The 16,572-nt window shown below is 39.3% G+C and overlaps 1 protein-coding gene across 3 annotated transcripts; it reads right to left on the reverse strand.

Moving 5' to 3' along the window:
* Nucleotides 1–700: 700 nt before the first annotated feature.
* si:ch211-207e14.4 (interleukin-17 receptor D) lies at nucleotides 701–16,566 on the reverse strand. 3 transcript variants are annotated; one of them, XM_004565445.3, is made up of 12 exons: nucleotides 16,205–16,566; nucleotides 13,379–13,463; nucleotides 10,637–10,795; nucleotides 10,159–10,277; nucleotides 8,882–9,005; nucleotides 8,669–8,707; nucleotides 8,422–8,567; nucleotides 8,228–8,302; nucleotides 2,844–2,910; nucleotides 2,217–2,360; nucleotides 1,897–2,069; nucleotides 701–1,734 (listed from the first exon to the last, which is right to left on the reverse strand). In XM_004565445.3, the coding sequence occupies exons 1-12, from the start codon at nucleotides 16,316–16,318 to the stop codon at nucleotides 1,219–1,221; spliced, it is 1,761 nt and encodes a 586-aa protein (XP_004565502.1). In that variant the 5' UTR covers nucleotides 16,319–16,566; the 3' UTR covers nucleotides 701–1,218. The 3 variants fall into 3 exon arrangements, with proteins under 3 accessions (XP_004565502.1, XP_076734274.1, XP_004565503.1); XM_076878159.1 differs by having other exon boundaries at nucleotides 2,217–2,363; XM_004565446.3 differs by lacking the exon at nucleotides 2,217–2,360.
* Between the last annotated feature and the right edge of the window lie 6 nt (nucleotides 16,567–16,572).

The following is a 16,572-nucleotide window of genomic DNA, read 5'->3' on the forward strand; positions in this document are numbered from 1 at the left end:
CTGGTGATGGCAAGCTACAGTGTAGCCACAGCCGCCCTGGGGCGCACTGACGGAGGCGAATGGTGCCTTTCCAGATGTGTAAGGTGCCAATTCCATCTTCACCAATGCACCCCCATACCATCAGAGATGCAAACTTTTGAACAAGCTGGATGTTCAGTCTCCTCTTTAATCCAGACAAAGCAGCGTCCATGTTTTCAAAAAGAATTTCAAATTTAAATTCGTCTGACCACAGAACAGTTTTCCACCTCGTCTCAGTCTATTTCAAATGAACTCTGGCCAAAATTAGACAACAGTGATCTGGATTTTGTTCACATCTGGCTTCTTTTGTAAACTCATATCGTAAACTGTTGCCATTTAACCATATTAGTTGCAAATTGTTCCTCCAGCTGTTTCATTTTAGTGTCACTTGACTTTTCCAGCCTTTTGTTGACCTATTCCAACAAGTGAGCTGTTAGTTACGCTGCTGACATTTGGTAATAAACAGATAATCTTCAATTATGGTCTGTCTTGTAATTGTTATATTCAGAAAAATGGAACAGTGATCGACGATATAAAATTTCCCCCTGTTTTTAATACAGTGTGTGTATGAGCCAATATTTAACCAAGACTGTTTCTGATCAAAGACAAGCTGAGGACTTACAGCACCAGCAAAATGTTAAAAAACAAACAAAAAACAAGTCGCAATAAAATGGCATTATTTGAAACTTTTTTATTTTATTAAAATTTTCGATGTAAATAAATTGTATTATTTTACACAAATATAATGTAATATACAAGACAAGACATTTATTCATATGTTTAAATGACATGAAGCTTTGATTTCCATTTGTACGCAGAGATGTACACAGACACGTGAAGCATGGCTGTAAAGTTGCTTGTTTACAATATTTAAAATTCAACTTCAAAATAAACAGTCTTACAGAGTAAGCTTGATAATAATATTAATAGCTGATGTATTCATGGAACCTATTACACAATACTGCAAGAAAATTGACTGAAAATATTTATTTGAGAAAATATCTTTTTGGCCAGGACACATAATACTGGGTGCATATTAAGTTGCATATTAAGGCATTGCAGAGGTCATAGTGTGTGCTGAGGCACAGGTGTAGATCCACTCCTCACGTTTGAGGTGTAAACTCACAGTTTCATTCAACTATCACATATCGAGCTGAGAACTATCATTAACTGAGGGTGTTTAAGTCCCTTCTTCACTATCTAGTCCCCTTCTTCCAGAGAGTGCTGTCCTTTTCCCTCCAATGCCATTCCAGCCTCATAGATAGCCCACTGCAGAGCAGCTCCAGCTGGCACCTTGGCAAAGCCTTTCTCTGAGATGTGGTCTATCTTAAGGTAAGCCCCAGGCCTGTGCAGGGCCACTCCATGGAGGTGGGAGAAGAGCAGTGGTAAGTCACTTGTCAGTACATAGTGAGAAATGAGCCTCAGTTCAGTGGGAATGTCTGTCTCCTCTGAGTACTCGAAAATGGCTGCCATGTATTTGGACAGGTCCTGGCCCCAGGCTTTGGCTCGGCCCACCTCTGCACCAATAAGTTGGATGATTGCATCAGAGCTGTAGGCCTGATCTTCATCACCATCATCATCCTCTGGCTTGGGTCTTTGGTTAAAGCCCCTAGAACACATCACCAAGACAAAGTCACTTTCCCGGATCTGCCGGCAGTGCCAGGCCATGCTGCCTTCCTCAGCCACGCTCAGAGAGTCCCAAAGATCCAGACACACCTTTGAAGAAAAATAAGTGGGAAGACTTTGTTAATATAAACCGAATCCCATCTCTTTCTCTTATTAAATGCATCTCATACTAACGAACACTTTGGCAAAATGTTGCCAAAACTGCCCTTACAAAATGTGCTGCAAGTTAAGAGATAAAATGTAAAACTGTACCTGAGTGGCCATGTGCTGCTGTATGAAAACACCTAACTGCATGACAGCTTTGACATGAGCGGGGCCCTCATGGCTGCTGTAGCAAATCAGAAGACGAGGAGGGGTCAGCCTGTTTTTGCGCAGTGATACCAATTCTTCCTGATTCCCAACTTCCTCGTGTTTGTTGATGATATCTGATGATTAAAAAAACAAAACATTTTCATGTGCTGCTGGGGAAAGGAGCAGATGGATTAGAGATACTAAATGAAAATGTATAAACGTAATAACTGGCAGTGGTTCAAATACTGATTTTACATGACATGTCTGGGTTGTTTTTGCACCTAGTTGTATGTCAAATTTCTTCATCTGCAGCTTGGTCCTCCTCCTAATGACAATAGCCAGACAGCCTCCAAGTACGGCTACCGCGACCAGACTCAGAGGAAGGACAAAAGCCAAGGAGGGAGTGACAGAGCGTGGAGAGGCATCTTCGGATAACACCAAAGTTTGAATTATTTCTTGAGACAGTTTAGTGGATTATCCCACTGCTTTTCAAAGTATTAGAATAGTTAAAATAAAAAGACTTATTGCATTGGCCACAAGTGTGTATCAGTAACAAACAGACAGCGAAATACGTATAACAAGTATAACTAACAAAGTAGCATTAATGTGTTTCCTATTTTGCACAGAAGTCGGCGTCATCTACACAAGGGTGGAAATCTTGCGACCAAAACAATTAGGAGGGTTGCTTGCTGCCGCACCTTCACCTAGTGAAAGCCAGTAACTGCTTGCCATTGGGGAATACACATTTTTCATGTCCAGTGATAGTTCTTGAGAAATTTGTGCATGCATGCAAGAAACCTGCATATGGTTCAGGAGATATAACTTTACAACTAAAAGTACAGAAAGCTTTGTACACACTGTGACATAGTAATTGTGTGAATATGCAGCAACAAAACAGCTTTCCTTACCTTTCTGAGTGTGCACGACATGAACATTGAACATTTTCCTAACTGCATCCACTTCATTAGCTGCAATCTGTGGAAAAAAGTCAAATAGGTGAAGCATGAAAGTACATATCTGACTGAGCAAGTGAAGAGCAAGTGAACATTTTGTCCTCTAAGTTAATGTGTTAGGAGCAGGAAGATTAGGCAAGCCCAAGGATTTGAGCAACTTTGCCAAAACAATGTCGGACTCTGTAGTTTTCTCTGGTCCCCTCCCCAATCAGACCAGGAGTGACATGTTTAGCCGCATGTTCTCCTTAAATTGCTGGCTGTCTGAGTGGTGTCCCAGAAACGATGTGGGCTTCATAGATAATTGGCAAACCTTCTGGAGGAAACCTGGTCTTGTTAGGAGAGACGGCATCCATCCCACTTTGGATGGAGCAGCTCTCATTTCTAGAAATATGGACAAATTTATTAAACCTCCCAAAATATGACTATCCAGAGTTGGGACCAGGAAGCAGAGTTGCAGTCTTACACGCCTCTCTGCAGCTTCTCTCCTCCTGCTACCCCCCCCAAAAACCCATCTCCATAGAGACTGTGTCAGCTCCCAAACAGACAAAAAACAAACTAAAAACCATCAACAAACAACTTAAACATAAACAATTACAAAGAAAGAACAATACAGTATCCACATCTGAACCAAAGAGTAAAACAGTGAAATGTGGATTATTAAATATTAGGTCTCTCTCCTCCAAGTCTCTGTTAGTACATGACTTAATAATTGATCAACAAATCGATTTACTCTGCCTTACAGAAACCTGGTTGCAGCAGGATGATTATGTTAGTTTAAATGAATCAACACCCCCGAGTCATTCTAACTACCAGAAATCTCGAAGCACAGGCCGAGGGGGCGGTGTGGCAGCAATTTTTCACACCAGCCTATTAATTAATGAAAGACCAAGACAGACTTTTAATTCATTTGAAAGCCTGATGCTTAACATTGTCCACCCCAGCTGTAAAACTCAGAAACCAGTCTTACTTGTTATCATCTATCGTCCACCTGGGCCTTACACAGAGTTTCTGTCTGATTTCTCAGACTTTATATCTAATTTAGTTGTGAGCTCAGATAAAATAATTATTGTGGGTGATTTTAACATCCATGTAGATGCTAAAAATGACAGCCTCAACATGGCATTTAATCTGTTATTAGACTCAATTGGCTTCTCTCAAAATGTAAAAGAACCCACCCACCACTTTAATCACACTCTAGATCTTGTTTTAACATATGGCATAGAAACTGAACATTTAACAGTGTTTCCTGAAAACCCTCTCCTGTCTGATCATTTCCTGATAACATTGACATTTACAAGAATTGATTACACAGCGGTGGGGAGTAGACAAAGTAGATGTCTTTCTGAAAGTGCTGTAACTAAGTTTAAGAATATAATCCACCCACTGTTATCATCTTCAATGCCCTGTACCAACACAGAGCAGAGCAGCTATCTGAACGCTACCCCAACAGAGGTCGATTATCTTGTTAATAATTTCACCTCCTCACTACGTACGACTCTGGATACTGTAGCTCCAGTGAAAACTAAGGTCTCTAATCAGAAGTACCTGACTCCGTGGTATAATTCTCAAACACGTACCCTAAAGCAGATGACTCGTAATCTGGAGAGGAAATGGCGTGTCACAAATTTAGAGGATCATCATTTAGCCTGGAGAAATAGTTTGCTGCTTTATAAGAAAGCCCTCCGCAAAGCCAGAACATCTTACTATTCATCACTGATTGAAGAAAATAAGAACAACCCCAGGTTTCTCTTCAGCACTGTAGCCAGGCTGACAAAAAGTCAGAGCTCTTTTGAGTCAACCATCCCTTTAACGTTAACTAGTAATGACTTCATGAACTTCTTCACAAATAAAATTTTTATCATTAGAGAAAAAATTACCAGTAATCATCCCACAGATGTAATATTATCTACAGCTACTCTTAGTACCATTGATGTTAAGTTAGACTCTTTTTCTCCAATTGATCTTTCTGAGTTAACTTCAATAATTACTTCCTCCAAACCATCAACCTGTCTTTTAGACCCCATTCCTACAAAACTGCTCAAAGAAGTCCTGCCATTAATCTATTCTTCGATCTTAAATATGATCAACCTATCTCTAATAATTGGCTATGTACCACAGGCCTTCAAGCTGGCTGTAGTTAAACCTTTACTCAAAAAGCCATCTCTAGACCCAGCAGTCTTAGCTAATTATAGGCCAATCTCCAACCTTCCTTTCATATCAAAAATCCTTGAAAGAGTAGTTGTCAAACAGCTAACAGATCATCTGCAGAGGAATGGTTTATTTGAAGAGTTTCAGTCAGGTTTCAGAGCTCATCACAGCACAGAAACAGCTTTAGTGAAGGTTACAAATGATCTTCTTATGGCCTCTGACAGTGGACTCATCTCTGTGCTTGTCCTGCTAGACCTTAGTGCAGCATTCGATACTGTCGACCATAATATCCTATTAGAGCGATTAGAACATGCTGTAGGTATTACAGGTACTGCACTGCAGTGGTTTGTATCATATCTATCTAATAGACTCCAGTTTGTTCATGTAAATGGAGAGTCCTCTTCACACACTGAGGTTAATTATGGAGTTCCACAGGGTTCAGTGCTAGGACCAATTCTGTTTACATTATACATGCTTCCCTTAGGCAGTATCATTAGAAGACATAGCATACATTTTCACTGCTATGCAGATGACACCCAGCTCTATCTGTCCATGAAGCCAGATAACACACACCAATTAGTTAAACTGCAGGAATGTCTTAAAGACATAAAGACCTGGATGGCCGCTAACTTTCTGCTTCTTAATTCAGATAAAACTGAGGTTATTGTACTCGGCCCTGAAAAGCTTAGAAATATGGTATCTAACCAGATTCTTACTCTGGATGGCATTACCTTGGCCTCCAGTAACACTGTGAGGAACCTTGGAGTCATTTTTGACCAGAATATGTCCTTCAATGCACATATTAAACAGATATGTAAGACTGCGTTCTTCCATTTGCGCAACATCTCTAAAATTAGAAATATCCTGTCTCAGAGTGACGCTGAAAAACGAGTTCATGCATTTATTACTTCCAGGCTGGACTACTGTAATTCATTATTATCAGGATGTCCAAAAAACTCACTGAAAAGCCTTCAGTTAATCCAAAATGCTGCAGCAAGAGTCCTGACAGGGACTAGAAAGAGAGAGCATATTTCTCCTGTTTTGGCTTCCCTTCATTGGCTTCCTGTTAAATCCAGAATTGAATTCAAAATCCTGCTCCTCACATACAAGGTCTTAAATAATCAGGCCCCATCTTATCTTAATGACCTTGTAGTACCATATCACCCTATTAGAGCACTTCGCTCTCGCTCTGCAGGCCTACTTGTTGTTCCTAGAGTATTTAAAAGTAGAATGGGAGGGAGAGACTTCAGTTTTTAGGCCTCTCTTCTGTGGAACCAGCTTCCAGTTTGGATTCAGGAGACAGACACTATCTCTACTTTTAAGATTAGGCTTAAAACTTCCCTTTTTGCTAAAGCATATAGTTAGGGCTGGACCAGGTGACCCTGAATCCTCCCTTAGTTATGCTGCAATAGACATAGGCTGCCGGGGGATTCCCATGATGCATTGAGTTTTTCCTTTCCAGTCACCTTTCTCGCTCACTATGTATTAATAGACCTCTCTGCATTGAATCTTATCTGTTATTAACCTCTGTCTCTCTTCCACAGCATGTCTTTTATCCTGTCTTCCTTCTCTCACCCCAACCGGTCGCAGCAGATGGCCCCGCCCCTCCCTGAGCCTGGTTCTGCTGGCTAAACCCTTCTCTCAAGCTTCATGATGTAGTCTCCTGAAATGGTTTTCACCTCACAGCTGTGCCTCATCAGGGTTCATTTGTGGAATTTCTTGCCTGCTGGCAGCCCTATCTGACAACTGTTAGAATTTGTGTTATGGCAAGAACTAATCGGCTAAGTAAAGAGAAAGAACAGGCCGTCATTACTTTAAGAAATGAAGGTCAGTCAGTCCAGAAAATTGCAAAAACTTTGAATGTGTCCCCGAGTGCAGTCGCAAAACCCATCAAGCGTTACAATCAGTGATGGGAATGACGGCGTTACTTTTTTCAGTAACGAGTAATCTAACTAATTAGTATTTCTATCGTTACAACGGCATTACTGTTACTAACAAGAAAATGCGGTGCGGTCGCGTTACTATTTTCCAACAAACAGACGGTTGAAGCTGTGTTCAGCTTACCGCACCTTGGGGTGAGATAGACTGCAGAGTGAAGGCAAAAGGGCCAACGAGTGCATCTCCGGGAACTCCTTCAAGACTCTTGGAAAACCATTTCAGGTGACTACCTCATGAAGCTAATCGAGGGGAATGCCAAGAGTGTGCAAAGTAATAAAGGGAGCCTATTTAAAAAAAAAACAAAACTAAAATCTAAAACATGTTTTGAGTTACTTCACACTTTTTTGTTTACTAAATGATTCCATATGTGTTCATTGATAGTTTTGATGTCTTCAGTGAGAATCTACAATGTAAATAGTCATTAAAATAAATAAAAACCATTAAATCAGAAGGTGTGTCCAAACTTTTGACTGGTAGTGTACCTAAGAATTATTGCAGAACATGTATATGCTTTCATAGAAACGGTGTTCCCTAATAGCTGTGGGGCTCTTTCAGCAGGATAATGCACCCTGCCACAAAGCAAAAATGCTTCAGGAATGGTTTAAGGAGCACAACAACAAGTTTGAGGTGTTGAACTGGCCTCTAAATACCCTAATCCAATCAAGCCATGCATGTGCTGGTTAAACAAGCCAGATACCAAAGCACACATTCAGGAGTGGTAATAAAGTCCATGCTTCGATGGGTCAGGGCTGTTTTGGCAGCAAAAGGAGATTAACACAATATTAGGCAGGTGGTCACAATGATATGTGTGATCTTCGTATATGCATTTCACAACCACTTATTTGCTAACTTTGATTATGTGTGTGTATGTGTGTGTGTGTGTGTGTGTGGGGGGGGGGGGGGGGGGGGGTTGAGCTGTTGTATCAGACAAAGTTAGCTGTTTCTGGGAAAGAGAACAATGAAAGTGCACAAAAACAGGAAAGCTGCTGTCCATAAAAATTGAACGGTTAGTTAAAAGACAGCAAAAGAATATGAAAAGACCTACAATGTCATCACCTCGCGCAATATGACTGATGAGCAAACTATTTTCTGATGAAATCCACACATGTGGTAAAAAGATTTGGGGGAAAAAGTCAATAAACACAAAGTCCATTCAAGTATTCAAGTTTATTCATCAACCAAGTCTTTTGGTGGAAAGCAGTTATACTTATGTCCACATATACTATAAACAGTGTTAGTCATAATTCTTTTACCTCACAGGTGTAATTGGTTCCTTCTTGAAGGTCGCTCAGCTGATAGCTATGGTGAGTTTTATTTGTAGTCAGATCCTAAGATGATGAAATTAATGCTTGTTACATTTATAAAGAGAACCTAAATGATCAGAAATATCTAAAAATAAATAAAAGGCACTGAATGAAACAAAGGTGCAGCACAGGAAATTACTTACCGGTATTATGTCGGTGTATTTTTTCCTGCCATTTATGTAACACAGCGAGAAGTAGCTTCTTATTCCCAGATTTGGAGGAGCCAAGTTAAAGGTCACAGTGATGGCACTGCCTTCCTGCTGAACCTCAATATGTTTAGGGTACCAGTCTGTAACCAGACCATAACAATAACATAATGTCATGAATAAAGCAGATCTTTGGAGAAAGACTGTCACAGACTGGACTTCACATGAAAATAAGTTTTCTCACCATTTTTACACTGCTCAAAGCCATTCTTCTCTGCACATGCTGCAAGAACATGAAGCACATGTTACTCTAAATATTGATTTAATGCAGTGTTGACAGAATAGCAGAGCTGATTGGTGGCAAAATATGTAAATTTATGATAATGCTATTCACTGAAGTTGGACCAAAACTAAAAAGGCAGATTTAAATAATAAAGGTCACCAAACAGCATCTTACATCGTGTAGAGAAGATCTCACTGCGGTAGAACCTCTCCCACTCCTCAGGCACTGGCAGAGCCATGACAGTAACAGCATACTGGGATCCAAGGGAGAGGCCGGGGAACGGGTCTGACTTGTACACCTGCAGAATAGCATGGGCACATTATACACTTCATATATGGTTTGGGGCAGTGAACTGTGATCACAGACGATGGTTCCTGTGCTCCTGAGCTCATGCAGGGATTTCAATGACAGAATCGTGTCTGTTTTTAATGCAACGTCACCCAAGAGGGTCCATGAGGGTCCGGAAATTTCAGCCTTGTCCCCTACTTACTGAGATTTTTTCAGATTCTCAGAATCTTTAGATTAAATTGTGTACTGTAGATGAGATATTTAATCTTCTCAATTTAAAACTGAAACTATTCTGAAAGAGGAATTTGTAGATGCTGCCTTTTTCCAGATCAGTGAACTTCTGCTCATCTTTACTTCTGAGACACTTTGCCTCTCTAAGAACCTCTTTTTATACCCAATAATATTACTGACCTGTTGCCAGTTAACCTAATGTTCCTCCAACTGTTTACTCAGTTCAGATTTTTTATGTTTTTCCTTGTTTGCAAATCATTGCATTGTGTTTTTATTTAAATTTTAGGCAATATCGCACAGGGGAACTTTAGTGTGAAAGAGCGATTCTTCGTCAAGAAGAAGTAAAAAGAAGCTAGTTACATGTTGTTGTTACTGTCAGTAGTGTTGCTGCTTTTTCATTCTTTGAGACTTACCAGTTAAAAAAATTGAATGGAGCTATTCATTGTTGTGTCCATGTGGTTTGAATATATGTAAATAATTTAAGTCCACTGGGGACGAGCTTGTTAAAAAAAGGCTTCATCTATAAACAATAGTCTTCTATGTCCTGCCTCATATTTACAGCATTTGGATGATCTTTAGTATAAAATGTTAAACTATTTCCTCCAAGGACATGTTGTCAGTTTTATGTTTGATCGTAATCTCATCCAGAACATTATTTTGTTTTATTCTGTATTCAGTGTTTTGCAGTTTTCACCCCAAAACTGAAAGATGCTGTTTAAGCTCTGGTTCAAGGGAATGTAACTGAGAAAAATTTAGAAACCACTTGTAACTCAAAACATTTGTAAATGGAAATATATCCACATGAAGCCAGTTATTGTCATAACTAGCTGTAACTTAAAACTTTAAAAGCTTGACGTTTTCTTTGTGTGGTCTAACACAATAAAAGGAAAAATAACACAGCCAAAGGCCAAAGCCAGCGGGGCTCTTCCTACCCGTTGAGCATGTGAAGTTGGGAGGGATAAGTTGCGGTGGAAGAGAAAGAGCTGACAGGCAACGCTAGTCCCTCCCAGAGCCTGGAGGGACACCTGAAAGCCACGAAGGAAGGCGATCCCTGCAGCAAACACAAAAGAAACAAAGAATTAGCAACAACCCTTCATCAAACTTGCACACTGTGTGTACGAGTGTTTACGTCTGAGAGTTTGTTCTTTCTTTTGTTTTTTTATCAGGCTCCGACGTTGTCATGTGTCAGTGCCTCAGTCACATAGTACAATAAGAAAAATAATTTTGGAGACATCTCGCATATGTCTCATAATTGAAGTCAGATGTCTTTTTTAACCTCTCATAATAATAAAGAAAAACAAATCATAGATATCCCACCACCAAGTGAAAAATTACTCTTTTCACTTAGAAACTTAGGATACGACATGATAAATGATAGGTATATATTCTCAATAAGCAAACAAATTTTACCATAGTAACTGGGTTTCCAGGAGACAATGATGGTGTCAGATTGGGAGTTTGAGTCATTTAAAAACTCAACCTTCACATCATTTGGTGCTTGGACGTAGTGTTGACAGATTTTAGGGTCTTCATTTCCCAGCAGCTCAAAACATGGCCATGGAATACAACCTGAAGAGGAATAATGAGGAAAATACTTCAATAATAGCTCTGAGAGGCTGCACTTGCTAATCCCAACATGCTAACACATTTAAATTAATATGGTTGGAATGCTAAGATGGTAATATTTGCACCACAAATAGTTACAGTTTGGGCTGATGGGAATGTTATTGTAAACAATGGTCATAAAGCTGACAGCGGTAATGAAAGGAAAAGACAGATAACACAATTCTCTGACCAATCCTCAGTTTTTCAAATATAATCTATCTGAACTGACCCAATCCAAATCTGGTTCAATGGAGAAATAGGATTGCAAGATCGGATAAGATCAGGTAATCCAAAATTATTATTTTTTTAAAATCTGGATTAAACACATTTTAATAGGAAAATAATTTATTTGATCCAGAATATCAGGATTACCCGGATCCCAGCAGAGGGTTGAATTCAGTCTGATCACAAAGGAAAAATCAAAACTCAAAAAGCAATCAAACAAGAAAACTAGACGTGATAAACAGAGTTAAGAGCTGGCAAACTGGATTATTGCCTACTCTGTGTTAGGTATTTATGCAACAAAATATTGTTATGCACTTATTTCAGTCATTTTATGATGCACTGTATTTTATAGATACAATATAAACATTACGATCTTCAGTTTTTAATTAATTAAAGTGGTAAAGAGAGGAAATACAAGTAATCAATTATGAATGTTAAAGCTGATTGCAGTACATAACAGTTAAACCATTGCAAACTTAAATCTGTAGACATGCTCTTAATGATTTCTGCCATCAGCATGTTGTTGCTGTACAAAGAGCAATGTTCATGTTTTAAAACCTGCTTTGTCAACTACATGCATGAACCCTCTCTCCTTCATCACAGTGGGGATAATCTGAACAAGACTTGGTGTTATGGTGTTATGTTCACCATTTGCATTTGTTTCACATGTCACATTCAACATACATCACTCCTACATAACTTAACGGTCACCAAAATTTGGAACCACAACAAAATATCGTTCGACTAGCCGCTAAATTTGGAATGAAGAAAACTGAAAAATCCCTGACAAAAACAGCCTAAAAGGTGAGTTTTTGCTAGTGTAATTAATCAGTTATCTTTTATTTTATGTGAATTTTGGAACCCCCCTGAATCCCAGTTAATCCCAGTAATTTGATGAGCCGGATTTGATAATCCTCAAAAGTCTGTACCTTGATCAGCATACATTCATTCTTGTTTGAACTACTGGAACAAAATTGAGCGGTATTACTCGATCCATGGAAGGAAAAAAATGTATTACCAAACCCAGACAATTTTCATCTTTGGAACGACCGGGCAGTGGGGAACATGACTGTCTAAAGCAGATTTAATATTAGTCATGGTGTTAGCATCAATTAGACAAGCACTAGCTGTAGTAATCCTGATAAATGTACTGCAGTTTTAATACTTCTAGACATTATTTGACATGTACATGTGCAAATTCTACACGATGCCTGTTTATGGGATGAGTGCAATACAACTATGTTGTCTTTATTTTTGTATTTTTTTAAACCTTTTTTTGTGGATTCAGCTAAATAAAAGAGAACAAATTGTTGTTTTTGTGCCAAGCCGGTTGTAAAAAAAAACAAGGAAAAAAAGAAAGAAAAAAGATATATTTTAACACTGATTCTTTGCAAAATTCTCAGTAGCATGTAGCTACAACAATCACTCATCCATTGATTTAGGGGTCTTTTTTATGCTTGAATGATTCATAGGTCAGTGTGAAGTGGCTAAGCAAACAAAAAAGCATTCCTTGGGACTTGAGTGAAAATGAGTGTAAAAGCAGCCAAAAGAAAAACTTTGAAAAACCTCCAGAAAGAAACTATTTCTCAAAAGCACTTTTAAAAGCTAAAAGACCGATTAATCCTCTGGGGACCATGAATAACCAAATTACATGGAGATTTGCTGACAGCTAAGCAAAGTTTTGTGTTGACATGGATCTAGTTGGACCAACAGCTGCCAGTCATTACGTTATAAAAAACATATTGGCAGCAGTCAGCTGTAGTGCCTCAGCCTCCAAGTAGATGCACCTATGTTATGAATGTCAAAATACTGGGTTGCCTTATTCTTAAGTTATCGCATTCAGAAGGCTTGACCTCTAACCTGCTGGTCTGAAGCATTCAGCTATGTGCTAGTGCAGTGCCAAGAAGGAACTGGTGTTGAAACGGTGATGATCCTAGTGAAACAACCATTGATCTGAGAAGCGTTATGAGGTAATTAGTCTGTCATTCTACAGAGAGAAATATTATTTACAAATGGAAAACACTGAAGACAATGTTGAAAGGAGTGGACATCTCTGCCAATTCTGCAAAAGTTAGCATGTTAAATGTTGAAATTAATCACAGTACAATTAGAAAAAGATTGAGCACGGAAGGTGGAAGGGTCGGAAGTTTACCAGGAAAGAGAGAAAAAAATGATGGTTGAAGCAGATGCTGTGCAGAGATAATAATTACAAGGTGAACCACATTCTTAGCACTGTGGAAATAGGTGTGAACCAAGTTCATTCAAACCTCAAACTCAGATAGAGCTCAGATATTTGCAGTATGATGTTTGAACCTGACTTACTTCCAAACCTTTCCATGGATTTAAAGCCCAGAGCCTTTCTGACATCACTCCTGGTTATTCTGCAGTATTCACATGCTGGACCGCCCTGCATAGGAGAAAATAAAGAGGTCAAACTGTACACACTCATCTATATCTCTTTCGTAGTTTTGTGCACACAAGGTTCAATTTGACCTTCCCTTTAACTTTATAATGAAAAGCAGGACTGTGTACAATCCCTGTTCAGCTGCCAAAAGTGAGGAGGAGTAGGGAAGGGAAAAATGTGACTTAATAGCAGCAACAATTAAGTCACATTCCTGCTTCCCAACAATGAACTAATATCCTTTGGCAGTTTTGCTTTACTCTTCATAGAGCTTAAGTTTCAGTAACTTACGTATCTGAAATGTATCTGTCCAACACTATGAAAGCCTTCCATGAGAGACAGTCTGAAAACGTTCAACTGTGCACTCTTCCAAAGTGTGTCTTTATCCTGTCTATCTCCCCTCACCCCCAACCGGTCGTGGCTAATGGCCACACTTCCTGTTAAAAGGAAGTTTTTCCTCCCCACTGTTGCCAAAGTGCTTGCTCATAGGGAGTCATGTGATTGTTGGGGTTTTCAGTGTTTTCTCTTTATTATTTTGGGGTCTTTACCTTACAATATAAAGCACCTTGAGGTAAGTGTGGTGTGATTTGGCGCTGTAAAAGTACAATTGAATTGAAAAGAATTGTATTGTAAGAATTGTATGTTCAGTTTGCCTGCCATAAAAAAAGGTAGTGCACCACTTCAGTTCAGTTCAGTTGAGTTCAAGTAACAATCATCAGAGGTGCTTTGATTTCCAAACATCTGCACATAGTTACCTATCACAGCTTAAACAGTGGATCAGCACTGACAACCCTTCATGGTAAGTTTGGAGAACCTTGTTGCTATATTACAAACAATATGGTTCTTGTTTTTGTAAGATTCTCCATGTAAAATCTGATTCCCATCTGTACAGTATGTGCTGCGGCTTGTTCTTGTGTTTAAACAGTGGATGCTTCTCAACATACTGTGTAGTGAAGGCACTGATCAGGGTTGACTCACTGTGCTCTGCTGTTGAGTGAACATTATCAATGAAGAGCAGGACAGTGCATTTCCCAAAGCATCGCTTTTACGGGGTGTTTGTGTAATTATAGTTAATGCTGCTTCACACTCAAAGCACACTAAATTACAGAAGGACATATTTGACTTGTTGGAGCAGTGAAAGTGTGACTGGGTCACTGAATTTGTTATAGTTTCTCTGTAATAAAACAGCTGTTTACCTCCACCTTCTGTGAAAATGAAAGTCTGGTGTGCCCCTAGACAGATATAGCACTGGCTGTTGGTGTTTCTGTCATTAAAAAATTGTTTGATCACTTTCTTACACTGCTGACTTGCTCTACAGGTTTTAGAGATCATGACTAATAGGATGATAAAAGAGAAACCGTGTGTGCGGAAGGTTAGGTAGAAAGTCTGCGTAGCCTAAACCTTCGTTTTCTGGAGCAAACCAGCTGAGCAAACATGGAGGAAGTCTTAATCCATATAAAAAGCCCACACAAATTAAGTTTTGGAGAAAAATCAAAGTCTAATTTCTACAAGATGACTGAGTGCCCCACTTTTCATTAATCAAAATAAAATTGAAAGGAATACGTGAGCATGGCCCTTTGGTTTAACCATCTCACTGTGGTATGGTAACCCAGGGGTAATATCTTTTCAAGTAAAAACACTGCATTACTGACAGGAAATCTGGCTCAAATAAAATCAACATTTTGGATAATCGCTCACGACTGGATCCATTTTAATGAGTTGCATCATAAATCTCTGTGGCACAAGCTCCAGTGAAAAGTCTCCAAATGCTCTCCTCCTTTGCTTTTTAAACTTTTTCACATTTAAAATCTCTCCATATGCGGGTGATGAATTTATCTTTGTGCCGGGAAATCATTACAACTCCCCCCTCCCCTCTTCTTCTTGTGACACCTAAAACTAAAGGTAACTGCTGCAGATTTCCTTCTCTGATAATAACAATCATAGGTTCATTATGTGAATACACACCACACAGTCATCACGGTATAATCTGTTTACAGCCAGTATGTGTAACTCCAGCCAACCTAAATAACGCAGTGAAAACATTCCGACATCCACTGAGAGTGTGGACAGATTGAAACTGTTGGAGCTTGTAGTGTGAGACGATAGCATGAGAAAATCCACTCAAGCCCCCCTCAATTTCTAACTTGATTTATGTTCAAGATTACAGGGTTACACACACACACACACACACACACACACACACACATTAAAGGAACATAAGATTTGTTTCTTAGATGATAACAAATATAGGAAATCTTGTACACGTCATACTTTCCACTACAGAGAACAACATACCCACTGAAGGGGCGGGAAATAAAATGTGACACCTGGGATTTTAAACCATGCAGCAGTTTGACGGTTTAAAATGAATTTTTTTCCCTACTAAATTTGGATCTTATATTTGAAGAATTGAGGATGTCGTTTTCTGTGTAACTCATCAGTTACGCAGCAGGAACTCAATCTGCAGGTTGTTTATTTGCTATTCTTTAGATTTATCTTGCGACCACTTAACGAAGACCTAAACTTTTCTTAAAACCAGGACAAACTGAATAATTCTCTTAAAAAAATGTGTTATGTGAATTATCTTTAGTCGGGAGTTTTTCTTACTTTTCAAACAAAGGCTGAGAGAACATCTGTCACAAAACAAAAAATAAAACATGATGCTGCATATTGTACGAATTATACAAAGTTACTGAATTAAGGTGAGTTAACAGTTGACTATGAAGGAGATACAACCTCCAGCTTACCTGCTGGATACAGTCCAGACTGCAGCTCTGAGGGGTGACAGGAGCAGCTGTGGCCTCAGCCTGACAGCAGAGCAGCTGACAAAGCGTCAAAAACAGGTACAAAAGCTTCCACATGCTTCTAGGGCCAGGACCTCATTGTCATGGCGAGCACTGGATCTCAAACTCTCACCGACACTCTGGCAGCTGAAGCACCTCCAAGTTGTGCTCGAGCATTAAGTGACAGCAACCTTGGAGAAGGAAGAAAGACGTGGAGGGGAGTGGTATCTTCAGGCTACACGGGAGGTGTGGCCTATAAACTCCCTGTACTTGTTGGAACAGCTCTGCTGCCACAGTAAGTTATTAGAGTGCAGAAAAAAACAAACATCTCA

The sequence above is a fragment of the Maylandia zebra genome, linkage group LG20 (assembly GCF_041146795.1).
Source record: "Maylandia zebra isolate NMK-2024a linkage group LG20, Mzebra_GT3a, whole genome shotgun sequence".
NCBI lineage: Eukaryota > Metazoa > Chordata > Actinopteri > Cichliformes > Cichlidae > Maylandia > Maylandia zebra.